Source organism: Neovison vison, chromosome 6, assembly GCF_020171115.1.
Source record: "Neovison vison isolate M4711 chromosome 6, ASM_NN_V1, whole genome shotgun sequence".
Taxonomy (NCBI): domain Eukaryota; kingdom Metazoa; phylum Chordata; class Mammalia; order Carnivora; family Mustelidae; genus Neogale; species Neogale vison.
The window spans coordinates 125,334,044-125,357,808 of record NC_058096.1 but is presented as its reverse complement, the minus strand read 5'-3'; the positions used below and the strand labels follow the sequence as shown (position 1 = coordinate 125,357,808).

Sequence of the window (23,765 nt, the reverse complement as noted above, 5' to 3'; positions counted from 1 at the left end):
GTGCTACAAGCATGCAAGTGAGGAAAGAAGAACAGGCAGAGGGAGAGAATCTCAAGCAGACTCTGCATTGAGCATGGGCCCAACTGCACAACCCTGAGATCATGAACTGAGGCCAAATTAAGAGTCAGAAACTTAGGGGAGCCTGGGTGGCTCAGTGGGTTAAAGCCTCTGCCTTCCGCTCAGGTCATGATCCCAGGGTCCTGGGATCGAGCCCCGTATCAGGCTATCTGTTCAGCAGGGAGCTTGCTTCCTCCTCTCTCTCTCTGCCTGCTTCTCTACCTACCTGTGATCTCTGTCTTTCAAATAAAATAAAATCTATAAATAAATAAAATAAAATAAATAAAATCTTAAAAAAAAAAAAAAAGAGTCAGAGGGGCACCTGGGTGGCTCAGTGGGTTGGGCCTCTGCCTTCGGCTCAGGTCGATCAAACCCCGCATCAGGCTCTCTGCTCGGCAGGGAGCCTGCTTCCCCCTCTCTCCGCCTGCCTTTCTGCCTACTTGTGATCTCTGTCTGTTGAATAAATAAATAAAATCTTTAAAAACAACAAAAAAAAAGAGTCAGAAACTTAACCAACTAAGCCATCTAGGCACCCCTCAATTCTTTTTTAACTCATCCAAAAAAAGGAAGAAGGAATGCTTCCAAATTCATTCTACAAGGCCAGCATTACTCTGATACCAAAATCAAACAGACACTACCAAAAACAAACAAACAAACATACTAGTATCCCCAATGAATACAGGTGTAAAAATCTTCAACAAAATATTAGCAATGCAAATTCAACAAGACATTAAAAGGTTCATTCACCACAATCAGGTAGGAAATATTCCAGAGATGCAAAGATGGCTCATCATCCACAAATCAATCAAGATGATATACCAAACTGAAAGATAAAATCATCTAATCATCTCAGAAGACGCCAAAACAGCATTTGACAAATTCCAAATTTGTTCATCATAAAAACTCTCAAAAAGATGGGAACAGAGAAAATATACTTCAACATAATAAAGCCATATATGATAAACCCATGGCTAACATCATACTTATGGTGAAAAGCTGAAAGCTATTGCTCTAAGATCAGGAACAAGACAAAAATGTCTACTCTCACCACCTTTATTCAACATACAGTATTAGAAGACCCAGTCACAGCAATGAGACAAAAAGAAAAAGTATCCAAATTGTTAAGGAAGAAGTAAAATTGTCACTATTTGCATAAGACATGATACTATATATAAAAAAAAACCCTAACGATTCCACAAAAAATATTAGAATAAATGAATTCCACAAAGTTGCAGAATACAAAATTAATATACAAAAACCTGTTGTTTCCATACACTAGCAAAGAAAGAAAACAATGCCATTTATAAGTATATCAAAGAAAAATAAGTATATACCAAAACCTAACCTTATGCTAAGTAAATAAGTCAGAGAAAGACAAATACCACATGATCTCACTTATATGTAGAATCTAAAAAGCAAAAATAAAAACAGAAACTAATAAATAAAAAGAACAAACTGGTGGGGGGAAAGGTGTAATAGATGAAGGGGATTAAAAAATCAAAATACTGGTTATGAAATAAATAAATCATGGAGATGAAAAGTACAGCAATGAGAATACAGTCAATAATATTAGAATAACTTGGTGTGGTGATAGTAACTATACATATCATGGTAAACATTTCATAATGTATGTAACTGCTGAATCATAGTTTGTAAACCTGAAAGTAATATAATATCGTATGTCAACTCTACTTCAATTTTTAAAAAAGTGATTATCTATGAAGATGTTCATATTTACCTTTTTTTTTTTTTTTAAGATTTTATTTATTTACTTGACATAGAGAGACAGACAGTAAGAGAGGAAATATAAGGAGGGGGAGTGGGAGAGGGAGAAGCAGGCTTCCAGCCAAGCAGGGAGCCCAATGTGGGGCTGGATTCCAGGACGCTGGGATCATGACCTGAGCAGAAGGCAGGCGCTTAACGACCGAGCCACCAAGGCACCCTCATATTTACCATTCTTATGAACACAAGTAACTTCTAATTAGGAAAAAAAAAAAAAAGCTTTTTTGCAACGGGTTTGCCACCAGAACACAGGTGTCGTGAAAACCACCGCTCAACCTAAACCAGAATGGGGAAGGAAAAGACTCTTATCAACATTGTTGTCATCGGACACGTAGATTCGGGCAAGTCTACCACTACTGGTCATCTGATCTACAAATGTGGTGGGATTGACAAAAGAACTATCGAAAGATTCAAGAAGGAGGCTGCTGAGATGGGAAAAGGCTCTTTCAAGTATGCCTGGGTCTTGGATAAACTGAAAGCTGAAAGTGAACGTGGTATCACCACTGATATCTCCCTGTGGAAATTCGAGACCAGCAAGTATTATGTGACCATCATTGATGCTCCAGGACATAGAGACTTTATCAAAAACATGATTATAGGCACATCCCAGGCTGACTGTGCTGTCCTGATTGTTGCTGCTGGTGTTGGTGCATTTGAAGCAGGTATCTCCAAGAACGGGCAGACCCGTGAGCATGCCCTTCTGGCTTACACACTCGATGTAAAACAACTAATTGCTAGTGTTAACAAAATGGATTCCACTGAGCTACCCTACAGCCAGAAGAGATACGAGGAAATCGTTAAGGAAGTCAGCACCTACATTAAGAAAATTGGCTACAACCCCGACACAGTAGCATTTGTGCCAATTTCTGGTTGGAATGGTGACAACATGCTGGAGCCAAGTGCTAATATGCCTTGGATCAAGGGATGGAAAGTCACCCGTAAAGATGGGAATGCCAGTGGAACCACACTGCTTGAAGCTCTGGATTGCATTCTGCCACCAACTCGTCCAACTGATAAGCCCTTGTGTCTGCCTCTCCAGGACGTCTACAAAATTGGTGGTATTGGTACCGTCCCTGTGGGCCGAGTGGAGACTGGTGTTCTTAAGCCTGGCATGGTGGTCACTTTTGCTCCAGTCAATGTTACAACTGAAGTCAAGTCTATTGAAATGCACCATGAAGCTTTGAGTGAGGCTCTTCCTGGGGACAATGTGGGCTTCAATGTCAAGAACGTATCTGTCAAAGATGTTCATCGTGGCAATGTGGCTGGTGACAGCAAAAATGACCCACCAATGGAAGCAGCTGGCTTCACAGCTCAGGTGATTATCCTGAACCATCCAGGCCAAATTAGTGCTGGATATGCACCTGTGCTGGATTGTCACACAGCTCACATTGCTTGCAAGTTTGCTGAGCTGAAGGAGAAGATAGATCGTCGTTCTGGAAAAAAGCTGGAAGATGGTCCCAAGTTCTTGAAATCTGGTGATGCTACCATTGTTGATATGGTTCCTGGCAAGCCTATGTGTGTTGAGAGCTTCTCTGACTATCCTCCTCTGGGCTGTTTTGCTGTTTGTGACATGAGACAGATGGTTGCTGTGGGTGTCATCAAAGCAGTGGACAAGAAGGCAGCTGGAGCTGGCAAGGTCACCAAGTCTGCCCAGAAAGCTCAGAAGGCTAAATGAATATTATCCCCAATACCTGCCGCCCCAGTCTTAATCAGTGGTGGAAGAACGGTCTCAGAACTGTTTGTGTCAATTGGCCATTTAAGTTTAATAGTAAAAGACTGGTTAATGATAACAATGCATCGTAAAACCTTCAGAAGGAAAGGAGAATGTTTTGTGGACCATTTGTTTTTTGTGTGTGTGTGTGGCAGTTTTAAGTTATTAGTTTTTAAAATCAGTACTTTTTAATGGAAACAACTTGACCAAAAATATGTCACAGAATTTTGAGACCCATTAAAACAAAAGTTTAATGAGAAACAAAACAAAACAGAAAATTCAAAGTATGCACCATCCTCTCTTACAAAATATTATTTTTCCTGGATTCTTTTCTATTGACCAGGATTATCATCATTAATTAACAGTGCCCTGTCAGAAGAAGCAGAATCAATCTCTTGTCATTTTCCCCCAAGCTTCCTGAATGAAATCATATAAAAGAAGGTCACCATACAAATGGCAAGGTGGATTACAAATTTGTAATTGCAGCCAGTATAAAAACCAAGAGCTGAGAATAATAGACCCTAGTAAAAATCATAGCTAATCTTCAGATTCAGCTATATTCAGGAGAAAGCAGTGTTGCTGGGCGACAAAAGAAAGAACAGGTAAACTGGATTTCATAAAAATTTTAAAAATTTTATACATCAAAGGACAGTACTGCAAATAAAAAGGCAACCCAAAGAATGGGAGAAAATATTTGCAAATTATGTATCTGATAAGAGATTAATATCCAAGATATATGAAGAACTCCTATGACTCAACAATAAGAAGCAAACAATTGAATTACAAAATGTACAATGGACTTAAATAGAGAATTCTACAAATGGCCATTAAAAACATGAAAAGATGCTCGACATCATTAGTGATCAGGGAAATACAACTAAAAACTGCAATAAGATACCATTTCACAGCTATAAAAATAGTTATTATAAAAAACAAGTGACAAAAACAGAAAATAACAAGTGTTGGCCAGGATGTGGAGAAACTAGAACTCTTGAGTATTGCTGGTGGGAAAGAAAAAGGATAATGCAACTGTGGAAAACAGTCTGGCAGTTCTTTAAAAAGTTAAAACAGAGTTACCAAAAGATATAAAAATTCCATTTCCAGACATATACCCCAAAAAACTGAAAGCAGGGACTCAAACAGATAACTATACACTAATGTCCACAATAGCCAAAAGACTGATACAATCAAAATATCAAGAGATGAACAGAAAAACAAAATGTGGCATAAAATTCCAAACAGTGGAATTTTACTAAGTCTTAAAAAGAAATGAAATTTGGACTTATATTACAATATGGATGACCTTTGAAAATACTATGGTAGGTAAGATAAGTCAGACACAAAAGCACAACTACTGTTTGATTCCACTTTTATAAGGTAGCTGGAATAGACAAATTCCTAGCGACAGAAACTAGAATAGGGATTACCAGAGACTTGGAGAAGAAAGTTTTTTATTTAACGAAAACAGTGTTTGTGTTTCTATATAAGGCTGATGGTTGGGCAATACTGTGAATGTATTTAATACAGAATTATGCACCTAAAAATTATTCTTATGGTAAACTTCACGTTATGTATGTTTTACAATTAAAAGAATGGAGTGCATGAATGCTTAATCCAGCTTCAGGTGCAGCCACAGACATCCATACTTGTCACTGGTGACTATAATGATAAGCACTGAACCTGTACACCAGGTTAATACCTCTGAATCTTGGGATACCTAAAATAATTTTGGGGTTTTTCTGTTTTCTACTTCAGGGATCATGCAGTTTTAGAATTCTCATGTCTCCCAGATGAAGAAGCTTGGAAAAGAGTTAAGAGGCTATCCAAAGTCAAGAACTTTAAAAAGGTTTATCATAAATACTTTTTCTTAAAGTATCATATCCCCTGATTTTCATATTGGGTTCAGCTATTTGGAAAACATTAAAGAGAAAGTTTAGGAAAATAATTTCATTTACATTTCATTGTACTCACAAATCAATACCACTCATCAATTAATGTGAAAACAAGCAAGACTAGTTATATAAAAGAAGTTGCGGGGCGCCTGGGTGGCTCAGTGGGTTAAAGCCTCTGCCTTCGGCTCAGGTCATGATCTCAGGGTCCTTGAATAGAGACATACATCCGGCTCTCTGCTCGGTGGGGAGCCTGCTTCCTCCTCTCTCTCTGCCTGCCTCTCTGCCTAATTGTGATCTCTGTCTGTCAAATAAATAAATAAAATCTTTAAACCTAAATAAATAAATAAATAAATAGAAGAAGGTGCTTCCAAACTGATGGTTACAGAAGGGAGGTATGGTTGAGGGAATGGGTGAAATAGGTGATAGGGATTAAAGAGTACAGAGTACACTTGTAGTGATGAGCACAGGGTATTGTTTGCACTGTTGAATCACTATATTGTACACCTAAAACTTACATCACACGGTATATTAACTAACCTGAATTTAAATTAAACCTTTTTAAAAAAAAAAAAAAAGAACTTGCTTCCAAAGGAGGGCATGCTATTCACTACTAGGGGAAAACTTTTTCTTCCCCACAATCATCATGAAGAGTAGTGGGGGTATGGAGAGAAGAAGAGGAAAGAAAAGGGGAAGAGACAACCAACCAAAAACCACATACAAAAAAGTATGACAAGTTCAAAGATAGTACTTAAAAAGATTTTAACTCAAAACTTTCTTTGACAATGTCAAATTCCTTTAAACAACCTGAATGAACATTTCAAACTAACCTAATTTTTCTTAATTCAGGTATTACATATAGATTAAAAGTGAGAGTGAGAATTACCTTTTATACATCTACAAAAGACAAAGCATGTATCAAAATCCTAAACGTTAATTTTCCCTCAAACTGACCATATGATTTACATTAATAACATTTTCTATAATAGAATAACATCTTCCCCTAAGTGATATAGTAAGTAAGCTACATTTATAAAAATTCCACTTATTAACATACCTGTTTAATATAGGAAATGGTAGCTTCCCGAGGAACCTCCAGCTGAATATAAATCCCAGTGGGCAAAAGGAAATCCACAGGTATGGAGCCATCAGATGCTAACTGTGAATCCACTGCCCAGATGTCAAGGATGTCTGCCATAGCAGGAGGCATTATGAAATTGAAGCACATTCATAACCATGGGGCCCTAAAAATTATTAAGTAAAACGTGGTGAAACAGAAAATTAGCCAAATCTTATAATAAAATATGTTAAAGACCACCAATCCATAATTAGTCTTTGGATTTCAATACAGCCAATAATATAACAGATGGCTAATTAAAGATTAAGCCACCAGAAACAAATTATTTAAAAACACTCTACTCAAATTCAACAAAAGTGTATCACATATGAAAAATGAAAGATTTAAGATTAGAGGTTTCTAAGAAATTCAGTTAACAACCACTCAACAGGTGATTCCAGATTTTATTAAATAAAATTGGCTTCTTTCGCTGAGTTCTTCTCTGCAAACTCCAATGAAAACAGTAGTCAAGAGGGCCTTCTTTCAAATATAATTTTCTATCTGGGCACCTGGGTGGCTCAATCAGTTGAGCATCTGTCTGACCCTCGATTTTAACTTAGATCATGATATTGGGGTCATCAGGTCAAGCCCTGTGTTGGGCCCCATACTCAGCAAGGAGTCTGTGCTTTTCTCCCTTTCTCAAATTGCCTCCCCCCACCCCATTTAGACACACTCACTCTAAAATAAATAAATCTTTTTTTTTTTAATTTATCAATCTCATGTGAGAAACAAAATGTCATGAACTTACAGTCTCACGACCCATCACCTAAGAATTAAAAACACCAAATCCCTCAACCCAGCTGACAAGGACTTTTGTGCTATGTTGCTGGACTAATTTCCTTCGCTTGTCCTAATACTGCACCACCTTAGCCTTTGTACCACAAAGGCTATTAATCTACTGTTGGAACTATGTTCAGACAAATGTTGACACTCCTGGAATCAAACCCCTATTCCAACAAATGCGCCCCTGAACTGCACCTTGAAGACTTCCTTGAGAGCTTCCTTGAAGAAAGCACAGCAATAATAGTGGGCGGAACACGGGCACTAAAGTTAATTAAATCAAGATTCAAATCCCATTTACTGAAAGAATGAAAGCATCACATCAAAAGAGACAAGAGCCAACTTGAAGCATTTCTGAGCATCAGAAATATCCGTGACATCCACCGGTTGAAATGCATCAAAAATATACAAATGAGTGACTTAATAATAATAAAAAGAAACAAATAAACAATTTACTGATCACCACTGGAGCTTGCTAAGACCAACTCCCTATTCTGAAAATTGATAAAGAATGGGGAAGCAGGGCACCACTGGCTCAGTGGGTTAAGCCTCTGCCTTCAGCTCAGGTCATGGTCTCAGGGTCCTGGGATAGAGTCCCACATCGGGTTCTTTGCTCAGCGGAGAGCCTGCTTCCCCCTCTCTCTCTGCCTACATGTGATTTCTCTCTCTCTGTCAAATAAATAAATAAAACTTAAAAAAAAAAAAAAAGAATGGGGAAGCAAATCAAACATGTTTTGACCAGCTTATACCAAATATTTCAGGGTAACCAAATGACTGATGAGGGTAAGGTTTTTTCCTTAAGTTTTAGAACAACTTGAGTTCATAAACACAGAAAGAACGATAAAATTAGAAAACCACCGTTGTGCAACCTCTAATGAAACAATGAATCTAGGCAATAATGCATAATTTATGGATGCTAAATTTTACAAAATAAAGTGAAAGGATGATGAGTAACTTTATAATGAACAGTATCAGGTTAACACTATCTAAAACCTGTGACTAATCCAGACATATGTCTCCTCCTACAATGCAACAGAAGTACTAACCACACCCTATAGGATATAGTTGATTTTGGAAAACAAACAAACAAAAAGAACCTGAATTTAATCAAGACTCTAAATCTGAATTATTTATCAGTTTACAAGAAATAGGAAAACAGAGACAGGAATTAAAGACTTCAAGGAAGCATCAGTCAAGTTCCTAATGAATCATCAATAAAAAAAAGTAATCAACAAAAACAAAACAAGCTAATCAACAATAAAAGAAAATGATGCAAGGACTGTTAACAAATCAACATTTAGGAGGGGCACCTGGGTGGCTTAGTTGGTTAAGCCTAGAGCTCTTCATTTTGGAATAGGTCATGATCTCACAGTTCTAAGATCAAGCCTTGCCTCAGTTCCGTGTTGGGAGTGGAGATAGCCAAATCCAACACTTATTTCACCAAATCAGCTATAAAAACCTATCTTTAGGGATGCCTGGGTGGCTCAGTCGGTTAAGCTTCTGCCTTCAGCTCAGGTCATGATTCCAGGGTCCTGGGATTGAGTCCCACATCAGGCTCCTTGCTCGGCAGGAAGCCTGCTTCTCTCTCTGCCTTTGCCTGCCACTCTGCCTGCTTGTGTGTTCTCTGACAAATAAATAAATAAAATCTTTAAAAAAAAACAAAAACACAACAAACATCTTTAAGACAAACTAGGAAATTAAATATGAATTAAATATTAGATGATTTTAAGGAAATACTGTTGCATTTGTGAAGTATAATAATGGTCTGGTGGTGGGGCACCTGGCTGGCTCATTTAATGAAGCATATGACTCTTATTCATGGGGTTGAGTTCAAGCCCCACAACTGGTGCAGAGATTACTTAAAAATGGGATCTTAATAGATTAAGATCTATCTATATGCTGCCTACAAGAGACTCACTTTAGACCTAAAGACACCCGCAGATTGGAGATGGAGAACCACCTATCATGTTAATGTATGTCAAAAGAAAGTTGGAGAGAGAGCAGAAGAAAGAGCAGAGGGAGAGAGCAGAGGGAAAGAGCAGGGAACAAGGAGAAGGAGATACCCTGCCGGGCAGGGAGCTCTATGTGAAGCTTGATGGACTCGATCCCAAGACCCTGAGATCATGAGCTGAGCCAAAGGCAGATACTTAAACAACTGAGACACCCAAGCGCCCCAAAACTGGTCTGCTTTCTTACACCATACACAAAAATAAATTCAAAACAGATGAAAGACTTTAGTGTGAGACAGGAAACCATCAAAATCCTACAGAAGGGGTGCCTCGGTGGCTCAGTGGGTTAAAGCCAGCTTTATTGCTCAGCTGGGAGCCTGCTTCCCCCCTCTCTCTCTGCCTGGCTCTCTGCGTACTTGTGATCTGTGCCTGTCAAATAAATACATAAAATCTTAAAAAAAAAAAAATCCTACGGGAGAACACAGGCACCAACCTCTCTGACCACAGCTTTAGCAACTTCTTACTAGACATATCACCAGAAGCAAGGGAAACAAAAGCAAAAATGAACTATTATGACTTCATCAAGTCATACAAGCATGCAAAAAGCTTCTGCACAGTGAAGGAAAGCAATCAACAAAACTAAAAGGCAGCTACAGAATAGAAGATACTTGCATGACATACTGATAAAGGGTAAGATTCCAAAATCTAACAAAGAACTTATGAAACTCAACACCGAGAAAACAAATAACCCAGTTAAGAAATGGGCAGAAGGTATCAAGACATTTCTCCAAAAAAGACATTTAGATAGCTAACAGACACATGAAAAGATGCTCAACATCACACATCATCAAGGAAATACAAATCAAACCACAATGAGATACCATCTCACACTGGTCAGAATGGCTAAATTAACAACACAAGAAACAACAGGTGCCGGCAAGGATGCAAGAAACCGCACTCCCTGAATATTCAAGCCTTTACTGATTCCTCTCTCCTAACTCTTACACCCTTTTATAATCTGGACCCATTACACTGACACTTATACAGGCCCTGAAACTTTCTCATGTGCCAGTCCTGTTTCTGTCGGCAAGATAGTGCACTGATGAAAGACTGTGGTCTCAGAATCCAACAGCTTACTTGTGAGAGTTCGTTCCATCCCTTACCGGCTGAAAGATCTCGGGCAAATCATGTATCTTCTCCCCTACTTAAGTTCCCTTATCTGTGAAATGATGAAATCAACAGTAACTACCTTAGAGCACATAGCTATAAAAATTAAAGAAAGAACGCCTGGAACTTAGTAAGTTAAATATAAATATTTGCAGCTAACTTGTTTTTTTAATTCAAAAGCCCTAAGTTCTTTTGAGCTATGAATTATATATTTTCAACTACTTTCATTTCCCCAAAAGTGATCAGCACATAGTAGCCATTTTGTAACTGTTCAATGTTTTTAAGACAAAAACATTATTATCCCTACTCCTACAATTCAAAAAAAAGCTCACAGGGTAATAAGAAAATCTAAAACAGCTAAAGGTGAGTTCTTAACTCTGTGCCAGCATTCTACTAATTTCTTTACATGCATTTCTGTATTTTATCCTTATTACCCTCCTATGGTAATATTATTACTCCTTGAGGAACTTAAAGAGGTTGTTATCTCATAGCTACCAAATAGCAGTCCTGGATTTGAAGTTGGGTCTAGCTGCAGAGTGTGAGCACTACACAACCCTCTGCATAGTAACTCTTAAATTACCAGAAAAAAGTCTTTATTATTATATTATTACTAACCATAATAAACCACATGTTAACTATAAACTTTTGGAGAGCTTGACCCATGCTTTTATTTTTGCTTTTTTTCCCCCATGCTTTTTAAAGTACTGTCTCTTACCACAGTATATGGAGAAATCATTAAACTTGGGCACTCTAAACTGATACTTTATTACAAAGATTCATTTTTATTTTTATTTATATGACAGAGAGAGAGAGCACAAGCAGGGGGAGTGGCAGGCAGAGGGAGAGGAGAAGCAGGCTTCCCCACTGAGCAGAGTCTGATATGGGACTCAATCCCAGGGCCCTGGAACCACGACTCAAGCCAAAGGCAGACACTCAACCAACTAAGCCACCGAGGCGCCCTAAACTGATACTTTTATAAACATGAACAAACTACACACAGTTACTACAGATGTCATTAACAGTCACTGGTCCTGGAATAGCTTTAGGTACATCACTGCAGAATAGCCTTTTGAGACTGTCTTTAGGAGAGTTGTTCTTCAACCTTGCAAATAGCAGGTGTTCAAGAAAATATGCTACACAAAATTATAAAGACCATGCTTTGCTTACTTTCATCACCACCACACAAAGATGGGGGAAAGCCAGCTCCTGAATACTAAGTCACACCATGTATGACATGAATCAGGAATTTGCAACAAAAGCTGGAAAAACAGAAGTTTGCACTTAAAATAGAGAAGGGTTTATGAAACATCAGCCACCTATCATACAATTACAATCATGATAAACCTGTACATGCCCCTCCTTTCTTTAGCATGGATTTTTGGCAAGATTCTCACAACTGAAACCAAATCACCTAATAAATAACAACAGCAATAAGGGAGCATGAACCTATAAAAACAGAATTTCTAAGATCTCACCCTTACCAGACAGCTGGAAATGCTAAGGCTTCCCAGGTCCTGAAGCCCAGAACAGCAATCTTTTCAAAGACACTACACCTCAAACCACCCTATGGCATTAACTTCCCATATACAAAATTATGAACTTCTGGGGCTATTGGAAGAAAAAGCACTATAGCAGATTTAAGAATTTCTTGATGACATAGTTATAAATAAATGGGCCCCTACCTATCTTCCTTTTTAGATCTGTTCTTCAATACTCTCACATATCCTATCCTTAATCCTGATGCCCTGAACCACTGATACTTGCCAACATATCCCATACTCTCTCCTACCTCCTACCTTAACCATCATTCTCTCTCCCTAAGATAGATGTCCTTATCTACATATCTCCTGATCAACTTACTCTTCTATTTTTTAATGATTTTTTAAAAATTATGTTATGTTCGTCAACATACAGTACCTCATTAGTTTTAACTCTTACTCTTCTAGACTCTTGGAATCCTTCCCTGATAATCCTGTGCACCCAAGCACCAGGGCATATCTATGTCAAAGCAAGAGCACGCTACATTGAAGGTCACAGCTCTTTCTCACCTCTTTATTTGCAGCTTTGACACATATTATGGCCTCAGTAAATATTTACATATGGGTAAATGAATAAATGAATGAGTGAAAGAATTCTATGGAAGTCACTTAGGAGAACAATTGTACTGGATAATTAAAAATGTGATCTAAATCATGCTTCAGAGGAAAAATTTAACTATGTGGCTTCAATGCAGTCTCTCAGTGCCTAGTCTAAGAAATTCCATAAACAGCCCACAAACGTGACATCTTGACATGAAGTCATGGTAATATATACCATTACACAGATAAAATGCCATACACATATAGATTTCCTAAAACTCATTAAATTTAAAAAACTGAAATGATCTAATTCAGGTATCGCTTATCTATTTGCCCATGGCTTTACAAAAATCTGTCTAAATTTCATAGATATACCTTTCCATAAAAGAGTAAACCAGAAAAATATTAACGAATATACAGAATTCTGATCACATAATCACTTGCAATGGATCAAGCTTCACTTAATATCACTTTGTTTCCAATCCATACATTCCTGTCATGTGAAGAGGAACATGAAATATATCTTATCTATAACCTAAGCACTGCATTCCCACTATATAGCAACTCAGTAACAGTACAGGCATTTCCTTCCAAAACTGATGCTTTTTCAACTAACGTTTAACTATAGAATGGCTTATTCCCATAAAATGACATCTACTAAATTTAGACAGACTGGAGAATTCCCATGATGTCAAGGGATAACCATTATTTTTAATATAGGGAAAAAGAATAATTCACTAAGCTCCACATTTATGTTTTTGTATTTTCTATATCTATGCCACATTTCACAACAGAAATATTTAGAAACATTTAAATAAATTAAATTTTTAAAACTGGCCAAATAAGTTGCAAAGTATTTTTCTCGTGCTATCTCAGAACCTATCAAAAAGGCAAGTTAAACCATTTAGCTTTACAGTAATCATGCTCATTGCTTCTTAAAGGAACAGCACACCAATCTCCAAAATTAACTCCTTGATCTTCAATTTCAAGGGCAAAATTCTCACTTTCAAATGTCAACTACTTTAGTGCTCGCTTCAGCAGCACATATACTAAAATGTCAACTACTTTAAAAATACTCCAATGATTCAGCAAGATAATAAAGATGCTTCTTAAACAATACTATGTTTAAAAGAAAGACATAAGTGTTTTTCTCTACCAGAAGTAAATAAATTATCAAAAGGGAATATTGCAAGGTTACAAACATGTCCATTAATTTCTACCATAATATTGTCATATTAATAATTCACTAACAGGGGCGCCTCGGTGGCTCAGTGGGTTAAGCTTCTGCCTTCGGCTCAAGTCATGGTCTCTGGTCCTGGTGTGGGGCCCTCTACTCAGCAGGGAGCCTGCTTCCCCCCTACCCCACCGCCTGCCTCTCTGTACCTACTTGTGATCTCTGTCAAATAAATTAAAAAACCTTAAAAAAATAATAATTCCCCCCAAATAAATAAATAATTTACTAATAACTGGCTTGCTCAGTCAGAAGAGTGTGAACTTTTTTTCCTTAAAATAGGCTCCACACCCAATGTGGGATTTGAAATCATGACCCCAAGATCAAGAGCTACATGTTCTATAACTGAGCCAAAGACGTCCCCAGAGCAAGGAACTCTTGATCTCAAGGTTGTGAGTTCAAACCCCACATTGGGCACTGGGCACAGAGCCTACTTAACACAAACACAAACACAAAACAAAACAAAATAAAACACCGCTCAGGTAAACATATGGTATATAATTACAGCCTAACGTGTAGGTTGTACTTGTGTGTCCCTTTAATAAAAGCACTTTTGTTTAGATCAATGTTCAAGGTTTTCAAGTATTTTAAGCCAAATACTATCTAGAAGAATCGTTTTCAATCCTCTCATATTCCATATGCTTATTAAACAAATATTATACAAACACTTCAAAAACCTGAAATGAAACTATTCATATATCTTATATATATATATATATCTTAATTTCAAAATAAACCCGTGTAATGCCCCAGCTATAACATAAAAGGAGAAATAAAAGAAAATATAAGGTTTTTCTCAATATGTAAATACTTGGACATGACCAAACGTCTGCTAATGAAGCAGTCAGGTTTGCCTCTCAACACAGAATCACCATGGATATGACAATCCAGATGACTAATCCAGATGTGTTGTACTGATGATCAAATACTACAAATGCCACTCACTGGTGTCACAGATTTTCTAAATCTTTATCTTTCAACATCAATATTTTGAAACCATGTAAAAAATACTTTCTATTATATTTTTATGTAATACAGAGTTAAGAGCTCAGCTCAGATAGTAAATAGAATTTTCACCTCATCAGAAAGAAAATTCAAAAACTGTGTTGTACATGAGACTTTTTTTGTTGTAGACAACTGTCTAATGCATTGCAGGATATCTAGTAATCCACGGCCTACTACTAAGTAGCACTTCCCCCAGTCACTGTATCAACAAATAAACAAAATTGTCTGTCACAAATTTCAAAAACATCTTATAGGAGGGAAGTCACACTGTTCACTTTCAGTACCACTGCTCTAGGACAATTCCTATTATTTCTCAAAGTAGTAGTAACCTAGAAATGGTCTTTTTTTTTTTCCTAATTTTATTTTTTGAGAGAGAGAAGGAGCATGAGCAGGGGGAGGGGCAGAAGGAGAGGGAGAACAAGAAGCAGACTCCCTGCTGAGCAAAGAGGGTGGGGCCAACTCAGGGCTGAATATGAGGACGCTGAGATCATGACCAAAGGGAACACCCAGGCACCCCAATCCAGAAATGTTTTTATCTAGACCTAGTTATACTAGGTATTTAAAATAGTAATGAACACAATTTATCATACATTTCTACTGGCAAACCAACGTTTCTTATATTTGGCTATGCTGTCTTTGGCTAATTCTTGAAGGGTAAAAGAAGCTCAAGTAAAGAAAACTTTAGCCCCTTACACAATCAGAGGAATATAAGGCCAGTATGACTAGCTCTTAACTTTCATGACTCTTAGTAAACACACTTAAAAGATGGGGGGTCAAACTAAACCCACAGGATAACTTGTGGCTCTTCAGAATATCATGTACAACACTGTATATAGGTACTGAGAGAGGGGGCATACTTACAAAATGTGCTGTGCTGTTATTAAAATAGCACGTCCTTTATCAAATTAAAACTGTGATGTGGTTGCTAAGCCATCGAGGTATCAAACCAAATGCTAACAGATAAATCTTTTGTAGAGATATTTTGGAAAAAAAAATACTGCTACACATTCAAATGTAAAATATATCTGGTTCCTATTTCCCTTTGTCACCTTATTTCATAGGGAGCACCACACATGAGTCCAGCCTAAGAATTAACTCAAGAGTTTCCAGTTGGGAGATGCCCCTTGGGGCCCCTGGGTGGCTTGGTCAGTTAAGCATCTATGTTGGCTCAGGTCATCATCCCAGGGTTCTGGGATAGCCCCAAGTCAGGTTCCCTGCTCAATGGGGAGCCTGCTTCTTCTCCTCCTGTTTCCCCTTCCCACACGTGTTCTCTCTCTTTCTCTCCCAGTTTTTCTCAAATAAATAAATAAATAAATAAATAAAATCTTAAAAAAAAAAAAAAAAGTCACAAACCCTGAGGTGCCTCCAGGTTGAGCCTCCAATTCTTGATTTCAGCTCGGGTCATGACCTCAGGGTCATGGGATCCAGCCCCATAAGGGCACTGGGCTCTGTTCTCATCAGGCAGTCTGCTTCTCCCTCTGACCCTCCCCAGCACACTCACTCTCTCTCAAATAAATCTTTAAAAGTTAGAAGCCCTTCTCATATTAAAGGTAAGAAAAGTAAGGGTCATGGGATCCAGCCCCATAAGGGCACTGGGCTCTGTGCTCATCAGGCAGTCTGCTTCTCCCTCTGCCCCTCCCCTGCACACTCACTCTCTCTCAAATAAATCTTAAAAAGTTAGAAGCCCTTCTCATATTAAAGGTAAGAAAAGTAAGGCCCAAAGAAATTAGTTATCGAGGATGACACAACAACAGAGCTAGAACCAAAGTCCGATTTTTCCCAAGCAATCAGCATACCTTTTGATTTTTTTCCCCTTATTTTTTGTTTTCCTTTTCTCTTTTTTAGAAATGACTTATTTTAGACAGAGAGAGTGAGCACGTGTTTGTGCCTGTGAGCAGAAGCAGAGGCAGAGGAAAGAGAGAATCTTCAGAAGATCAGTGGGGAGGCCTGATGCAGGGCTCAATCTCAGAACCCTGAGATCATGATGTGAGCTGAAACCAAGAGCCAGAAGCTTGACTAATTGAGCCACCCTGATGCCCCCTCCTTTTGCCTTTAAAAGAAGTGTCCTTCCCAGGGCTACCTAGCCCCAAAGAATTCCCAGTCTTGCATCACTCTTCTGTTTAAACATGTAGGCAATGATCAAAGCATGAAGAAAAGCATGACACAACTATGAAAACAACTCTCTTCCAGGAAGCTATCAGAGGGCATGGAACTTTAGCAATGACAATCTGCTCAACTAAAACCCTCATACTGTAATTATAAACCTATACCCTGCCAATTGTTCACTGGCAGAAAGAGGAAAGGATTTAAACATTCTCAGTCTCCACAGGAATATGTCATCAGAGCCATTAGATTTTACACTTTTTTAAATCAAATCATAAGTAGAAGCCAACATAAACTTACAGATGAACAAGTTTAACCAAAAACTACTCTGCAAAATTATGGAAGAAATTTTAAGAGAGACTGAAAGACAATTTTTTAAAAAAATTAAATCCAACAGGGGTGCCTGGCTAGCTCTCTTGGTGAAGCATGGGACTCTTGATCTCAGTGTTTTGAGTTCGAGGCCCACATTGGGTGTGGAAATAACTTAAAAAAAATTTTAAATCTTTTAAAACTTTTTTTTAAAGACTTTATTTATTTATTTATTTGACAGACAGAGGTCACAAGTAGGCAGAGAGATAGGAGGAAGCAGCTCCCCGCGGAGCAGAGAGCCCAATGTGGGGCTCAATCCCAGGACCCGGGGATCACAATCTGAGCCGAAGGCAGAGGCTTTAACCCACTGAGCTACCCAGGTGCCCTCCAAATTTTTTTAAATCTTAAAACAAAAATTAAATGCAACAGTATTTACCTAATATTAATTTCTGTCTTATTATATGATATAGTTAGAAGATAAGTGAATGTTCATAAAAAAAATTAGCACTGGGCTACCTGGGTGGCTCAGTCAGTTAAGCATCTCTCTCTGGCTCAGGTCACGGTCCCCAGGTTCTAGGATTGAGCCTCGAGTTGGGCTACCCGCTCAGCAGGGGTTCCTGCTTCTCCCTCTTCCTCTCCCTCTGCCCCTGCTTGTGTGCTCTCTCATCTTACTCATACTATCTCTCAAATAAATAAATGAAATCTTTAAAAAAAAAAAATTAGCACTGAAAGGGGCTGTACACATTTGAAGATTACTATCTTTGCCATCTCAAACATTCAGGTTTCAATTAGACACCAAATAAAAGATGGGATCTTGATTCATATGGACCTCAGTTCTGCTATCCACATTGTTCAAAAACAACAAATCAGCCTCAACTGAGGCTGAAAATATGAACAGAAGAGAACTTGTTTTGTAAAGACTGGAATCATCGTAAGTCTATGTAAAAGATACCTCCAGAGATGGGGCACCTGGCTGGCTCAGTCAGAGAACCATGTGACTCTTGATATCAGGGTTGTTAGTTCAAGCCCCACACTGAACATGGAGCCTACTTTTAATTAATTAATTAAACTACAGATTTATATTCTTAGTACTTAACCTCAATATAAACAGAATACATTTATAAATATTTAGTGTGTTTGGGGCGTCTGGGTGGCTTAGTGGGTTAAGCCTCTGCCTTCGGCTCAGGTCATGATCTCAGGGTCCTAGAATCCAGCCCCACATCGGGCTCTCTGCTCAGCGGAGAGCCTGCTTCTCCCCCCCTCTCTCCGCCTACTTGTGATCTCTCTGTCAAATAAATAAATAAAATCTTTTTTAAAAATTAAAAAAATATAAAAATAAATATTTAGTGTGTCTCTATAAAATAAGTTTTCTCATTATAAGTCAGATTTATTTCAATGTCCATGACAACAGAGCAATTTTTTAAAACCACAATACATATACTTAATGTATCAAAATTATTTCAGTGGCTAACCTAGGCACAGACAAAACTGTGGTCTTGCTTAAGGAAATTTCTCTCTTAAACAACTTCCCAACAAGCAATCTCTAATGCACAGACAGGTAGTTCCCATCATGGTACATATCCTGAAGAGGAAAACACAGCCAACAATTAAAATAGCACAAATTTAAATGAAATATATATAGTTACTAAAGTTCTCCCCTCCCAAAAAATATCACTACTGTCTTTGGGTCTTAAAAGAGAAGCTCCAAAATATTCAAATTCAATAGAGCAATCATCTCAGATAAAATTACCCACTATGTAAATGCTACTTAACTCTAAAAGGTTACTGTAAGATCTAATGTATAAAAGTCATCAAGTATTTAACACTGAATTTTATCATTCTCTTTAATCGAGTATCTGGCTCATCAATATTGAACCAGATCCAGAGATTTTATTAATGAAACACCAAGAAGTTCTTTTCATAATACAGTTTCACCTACACATTATGTTGTACAACTTGGATGGTGTAACCTTGATAATTTACTTCCCTCTCTGACCTTCAGTTTCCTAATTTATTATCAGGAGTAAGTAATTTCTACTTTGCAGAGCTGGTGTAAGTTTTAAATAAAATGGTGTATACACAAAAGCACAGTGCATAGTACCTTATATATAAAAAGCATTCAGGGGCGGGGCGCCTGGGTGGCTCAGTGGTTTAAGCCACTGCCTTCCGCTCGGGTCATGATCTCGGGGTCCTGGGATCGAGTCCCACATCGGGCTCTCTGCTCAGCGGGGAGCCTGCTTCCTCCTCTCTCTCTCTGCCTACTTGTGATCTCTCTCTCTGTCAAATAAATAAACAAAAACAAAAAAAAATAAAAAATAAAAAATAAAAAAAAAAAAAGGCATTCAGGGGCACCTTAACTAGATGGTTAAGCATCTGACTCTTGGTTTCAGCTTGGGTCATGATCTGGCTCTGTGCTCAGTGTCAAGCCTGCCCAAAAAAGATTCTCTCCTTCTGCCCCTCCACAAGCAAGGGAAAGCTTGCTCACCCTCTCCCTTTCTCTCTCTCTTAATAAATAAATCTTTTGGGATGCCTGGGTGGCTCAGTGGGTAAGCCTCTGCCTTCAGCTCGGGTCATGATCCCAGGGTCCTGGGATCGAATCCCACATCAGGCTCTCTGCTCAGCAGGGACCCTGCTTCCCCACCTCCCCTGCCTGCCTCTCTGCCTACTTGTGATCTCTCCCTGTGTATCAAATAAATAAATAAAATCTTTTAAATAAATAAATCTTTTTTAGAAAATTAAAAAATAAAAATAAAAAATAAAAAGCACACAATAATTGATGACTAAGATTAATTTACAATAATACTTGTTTCTTTCCAAGGAGAGGAACAGCCATGACTCCTTTCCACATCATACAATAATGACCCTGAATGCCTGGTGTGAAAGGAATAAGAACAAAGCTCCTCAAAAGGTGGTCTCTAGTGACCTACCAGGTGGTTGGCTCACATAATTTCCCAAATATAATCACAGTTTGTACAGAAATCACACAAAACAATTCTGGGTTAGCAGAGCTGTAATGATTAATTTCTCTTGGCTAACAGTTGAAATGATGCTTCCAGACTTAGCAAATATATTTTTACTTCATTGCTACAGCAATTTATTTTTTTAAAGACTTTATTTATTTATTTGACAGAGAGAGATCACAAGTAGGCAGAGAGGCAGGCAGAGAGAGAGAGGAGGAAGCAGGCTCCCTGCCGAGCAGAGAGCCCGATGCGGGACTCGATCCCAGGACCCTGAGATCATGAGCTGAGCCGAAGGCAGCGGCTTAACCCACTGAGCCACCCAGGTGCCCCAGCAATTTATTTTTGTTAAATATTTTTTACTATCATGTGGTATTATTCATTTGAGGGTAAATGGCTCAAAAACAGTTCAATGAAGCAATCAGAAGTAGAGGAGCAGGGGCGCCTGGGTGGCTCAGAGGGTTAAAGCCTCTGCCTTCGGCTCAGGTCATGATCCCAGGGTCCTGGGATCGAGCCCCGCATCGGGCTCTCTGCTCAGCGGGAAGCCTGCTTCCTCCTCTCTCTCTCTCTCTGCCTGCCTCTCTGCCTACTTGTGATCTCTGTCTGTCAAATAAATAAATAAAATATAAAAAAGAAGTAGAGGAGGGGCGCCTGGGTGGCTCAGCGGGTTAAAGCCTCTGCCTTCGGCCCAGGTCATGATCCCAGGACCCTGGGATCGAGCCCCGCATCGGGCTCTCTGCTCAGTGCAGAGCCTGCTTCTCTCGCTCTCTCTCTCTCTGCCTGCCTCTCTGCTACTTGTGCTCTCTGTCAAATAAATAAATAAAATCTTTAAAAAAAAAAGTAGAGGAGCAAAACACCATTATATATTTCTTATAGAAAACCAATTTCCCCAACTACTAAAAAGGTTCCAAAACCATGATAAAGTTAATGCTAATGCTCAGAGAGAAAGCAAAATGAGCTGCTGAAAGATTCCTCCATCTTACTGGGCACTGCACAGTATCAGTAACATACAATATGACAGAGCAATTCCTACCACGTATGCGTAAGAGTAAAAATTTTGCTTTATAAAGGCCAAAACCCCTGGCAAATCCATCATGGTTCCTGAGGGAGAGGTGCTTAATGACTTTTCATACTGTTTATGAATGAAAAACCATGTAACCATAGTTAAGGATTTTTCATTTAGTTTGTAATTTTCTAAGCCACAATATAGGCTCAAAAGCAGCACCTATAATTACTACTTATGGAATTAAAGTTCTCAAATCAACATCACTATTTCAGTGTTTACTCGTAGTCAATGCATTCACAGTGATTCAAGCACAGATATAAGCACCTGACTTTGGGATTCTACAGTTTTTGCTGTTGATTTTTTTTTTTTAAGATTTTATTTATTTATTTGACAGAGAGAGATCACAAGGAAGCAGAGAGGCAGGCAGAGAGAGAGGGGGAAGCAGGCACCCCACTGAGCAGAGAGCCCGATGGACCCTGAGATCATGACCTGAGCTAAAGGCAGAGGCCCAACCCACTGAGCCATCCAGGCACCCCTGGGCTTCTACAGCTGTACCTGTGTTTTTACATAATGAAATGCACACCAATTTTTATCACAAATGACCTTCCTTTATATTGCATTATATTTTTAATATAATTAATTATATTTTTCTTGTAACATATGTAGGTAGATTATATTAACTATAAGTTCTATTTCAATACAGTACAAGTATTGCATAATATGCTACAAAAAAGGGATGTGAGGGGCGCCTGGGTGGCTCAGTAGGTTAAACGCCCAACTCTTGATCTCAGCTCAAACCTTGATCTCAGGGTTCTGAGTTTAAGCCCTGCAATGGGCTCCATGCCAGCGTGGAGCCTACTTAGAAAAAGAGAAAAAATTGAGTCCAACAGGGTTTAGAATCACTGCTATAAAATTCATCGGGGTTCTTTATATGTACTATCTAACTTTCTAGAAAGACATTTCCTAGAAAGTCTTTACCAATTTGTATTCCCTCTACACTGATGGATGTACATAGTATTAACAGATTTGTAATACAAGTTTTTTAATTTTAGTCAATTACCTGAAGGCAAAAAAAGTTCTTGTGAGTTAAACTGCATTTTTCGGATTACTTATAAAATCAAACTTTAGTTTACTGAAATTTGAATTTCTGTATGTGTTTGGTCACACAGATGTTTCACTTAAACATTGATACTTTTTTCACTGCAAAGTAAATGATAACCATGTGAAAATGTTAGAACTATGAATCGTGGTTTTATTAACCTCTTGCTTCCTTATCTTAGACTGTTACTTTTAATACATTAAGGCATACTATCCAAGTAAACTGAACACTCTGGCATCTTAGAGAATATCTGCTTTGAGAATAACTGGTATTATAATACAGAGCACTAAGGGAAACCTGCCTGGCTCAGTCTGTAGAGAATGAAACTCTTGATCTCAAGGCTGTGAGTCTGAGCCCCATGCTGGGTATAAAGGTTACATAAAAATAAAATCTTTAGGGGTGCCTGAGTGGCTCAGTCAGCTGAGTGTCAGACTTTTAAGTTCAGCTCAGGTCATGATCTCTGGGTTGTGAGATGAAGCCCTGAGTCAGACTCTGTGTTCCATGGAGAGTCAGATTCTTTCCCTCTGCCCCCATCCCGCTCAAGCACGTGCATATTCTCTCTCTCTCTCTAAAGTAAGTATATAAATCTTTAATAAAAATCTTTAAAAGTATATAAATAAAACTTTTTTTAGTTTAAAGGTTTTAAATTCCGCTTAGTTGGGGCGCCTGGGTGACTCAATCGTTAAGTGTCTTCCTTCGTCTCAGATCATGATCCCAGGGTTGTAGGATCAAGCCCCACATCGGACGCCCTGCTTGGTGGGAAGCCTACTTCTTCCACTCCCACACCCCATGCTTGTGTTCCCTCTCTCACTGCCTCTCTCTGTCAAATAAATAAATAAAACCTTTAAAAAAATAATTCTTAGTCAACATATTATATAATATTAGTTTCAAAATAAAATATTTTTTAAAAAATAGAGTACTTAAACCTCCAAAAGACTTAAACACTTAAATCTCCATACACTTAAATTTTAAACACTTAAATCTCCGTAATAAAATCCTGCTTTCTGAGAAGAGAGTTCCAAACACATTCTAATTTCTAATACTCATCTGAAGTAAGTTTAAATTAACTAAAGCTTAACAGTTAATGGAATGTCCTAAGTAGACTTCACAGAATGCTAACATATATGTCATGTATGTTATATTAGAAATGATCAAAGGGGCACCTGGGTGACTCAGTGGGTTAAAGCCTCTGGCTTCAGCTCAGGTCATGACTCTAGGGTCCTGGGATCGAGCCCCACATCTGGCTCTCTGCTCAGCAGGGAGCCTGCTTCCCTTCCCTTCTCTCTGCCTGCCTCTCTCTGCCTACTTGTGATCTCTGTCTGTCAAATAAATAAATAAATAAATTTTTTAAAGTTTTAAAAAAAGGAAATAATCACAAACTGTTATTTTTTCAGTTTTAATTTTTTTAATTTCAATTTTAATAATTTCAACTGTAATTTCTATTTTAATTTAATTCACAAGTAGGCAGAGAGGCACAGAGAGAGAGGAAGGGAAGCAGACTCCCTGCTGAGCAGAGAGCCTGATG

General features: G+C 38.3%; 2 protein-coding genes across 2 annotated transcripts in view; one reads left to right on the top strand and one right to left on the bottom strand.

The window, feature by feature from the left end:
* Positions 1 to 23,765, bottom strand: part of PIK3CB (phosphatidylinositol-4,5-bisphosphate 3-kinase catalytic subunit beta) — a 201,611-nt gene that overhangs the window by 117,318 nt on the left and 60,528 nt on the right. Inside the window, exon 3 of the mRNA XM_044252261.1 lies at positions 6,497 to 6,683. Within this exon, the coding sequence (XP_044108196.1) occupies positions 6,497 to 6,667 (171 nt within the window). The 5' untranslated portion in view covers positions 6,668 to 6,683. The remainder of the gene's footprint in view (positions 1 to 6,496; positions 6,684 to 23,765) is intronic.
* On the top strand, positions 2,091 to 3,664 carry LOC122908901 (elongation factor 1-alpha 1-like). Its single transcript, XM_044252262.1, has one exon. The coding sequence runs from the start codon at positions 2,126 to 2,128 to the stop codon at positions 3,512 to 3,514; it is 1,389 nt and encodes a 462-aa protein (XP_044108197.1). The 5' UTR covers positions 2,091 to 2,125; the 3' UTR covers positions 3,515 to 3,664.

Bases quoted from the DNA above. Each gene is read 5' to 3' on its own strand.
- LOC122908901 (XM_044252262.1), top strand. From the start codon at position 2,126: ATGGGGAAGGAAAAGACTCTTATCAACATTGTTGTCATCGGACACGTA.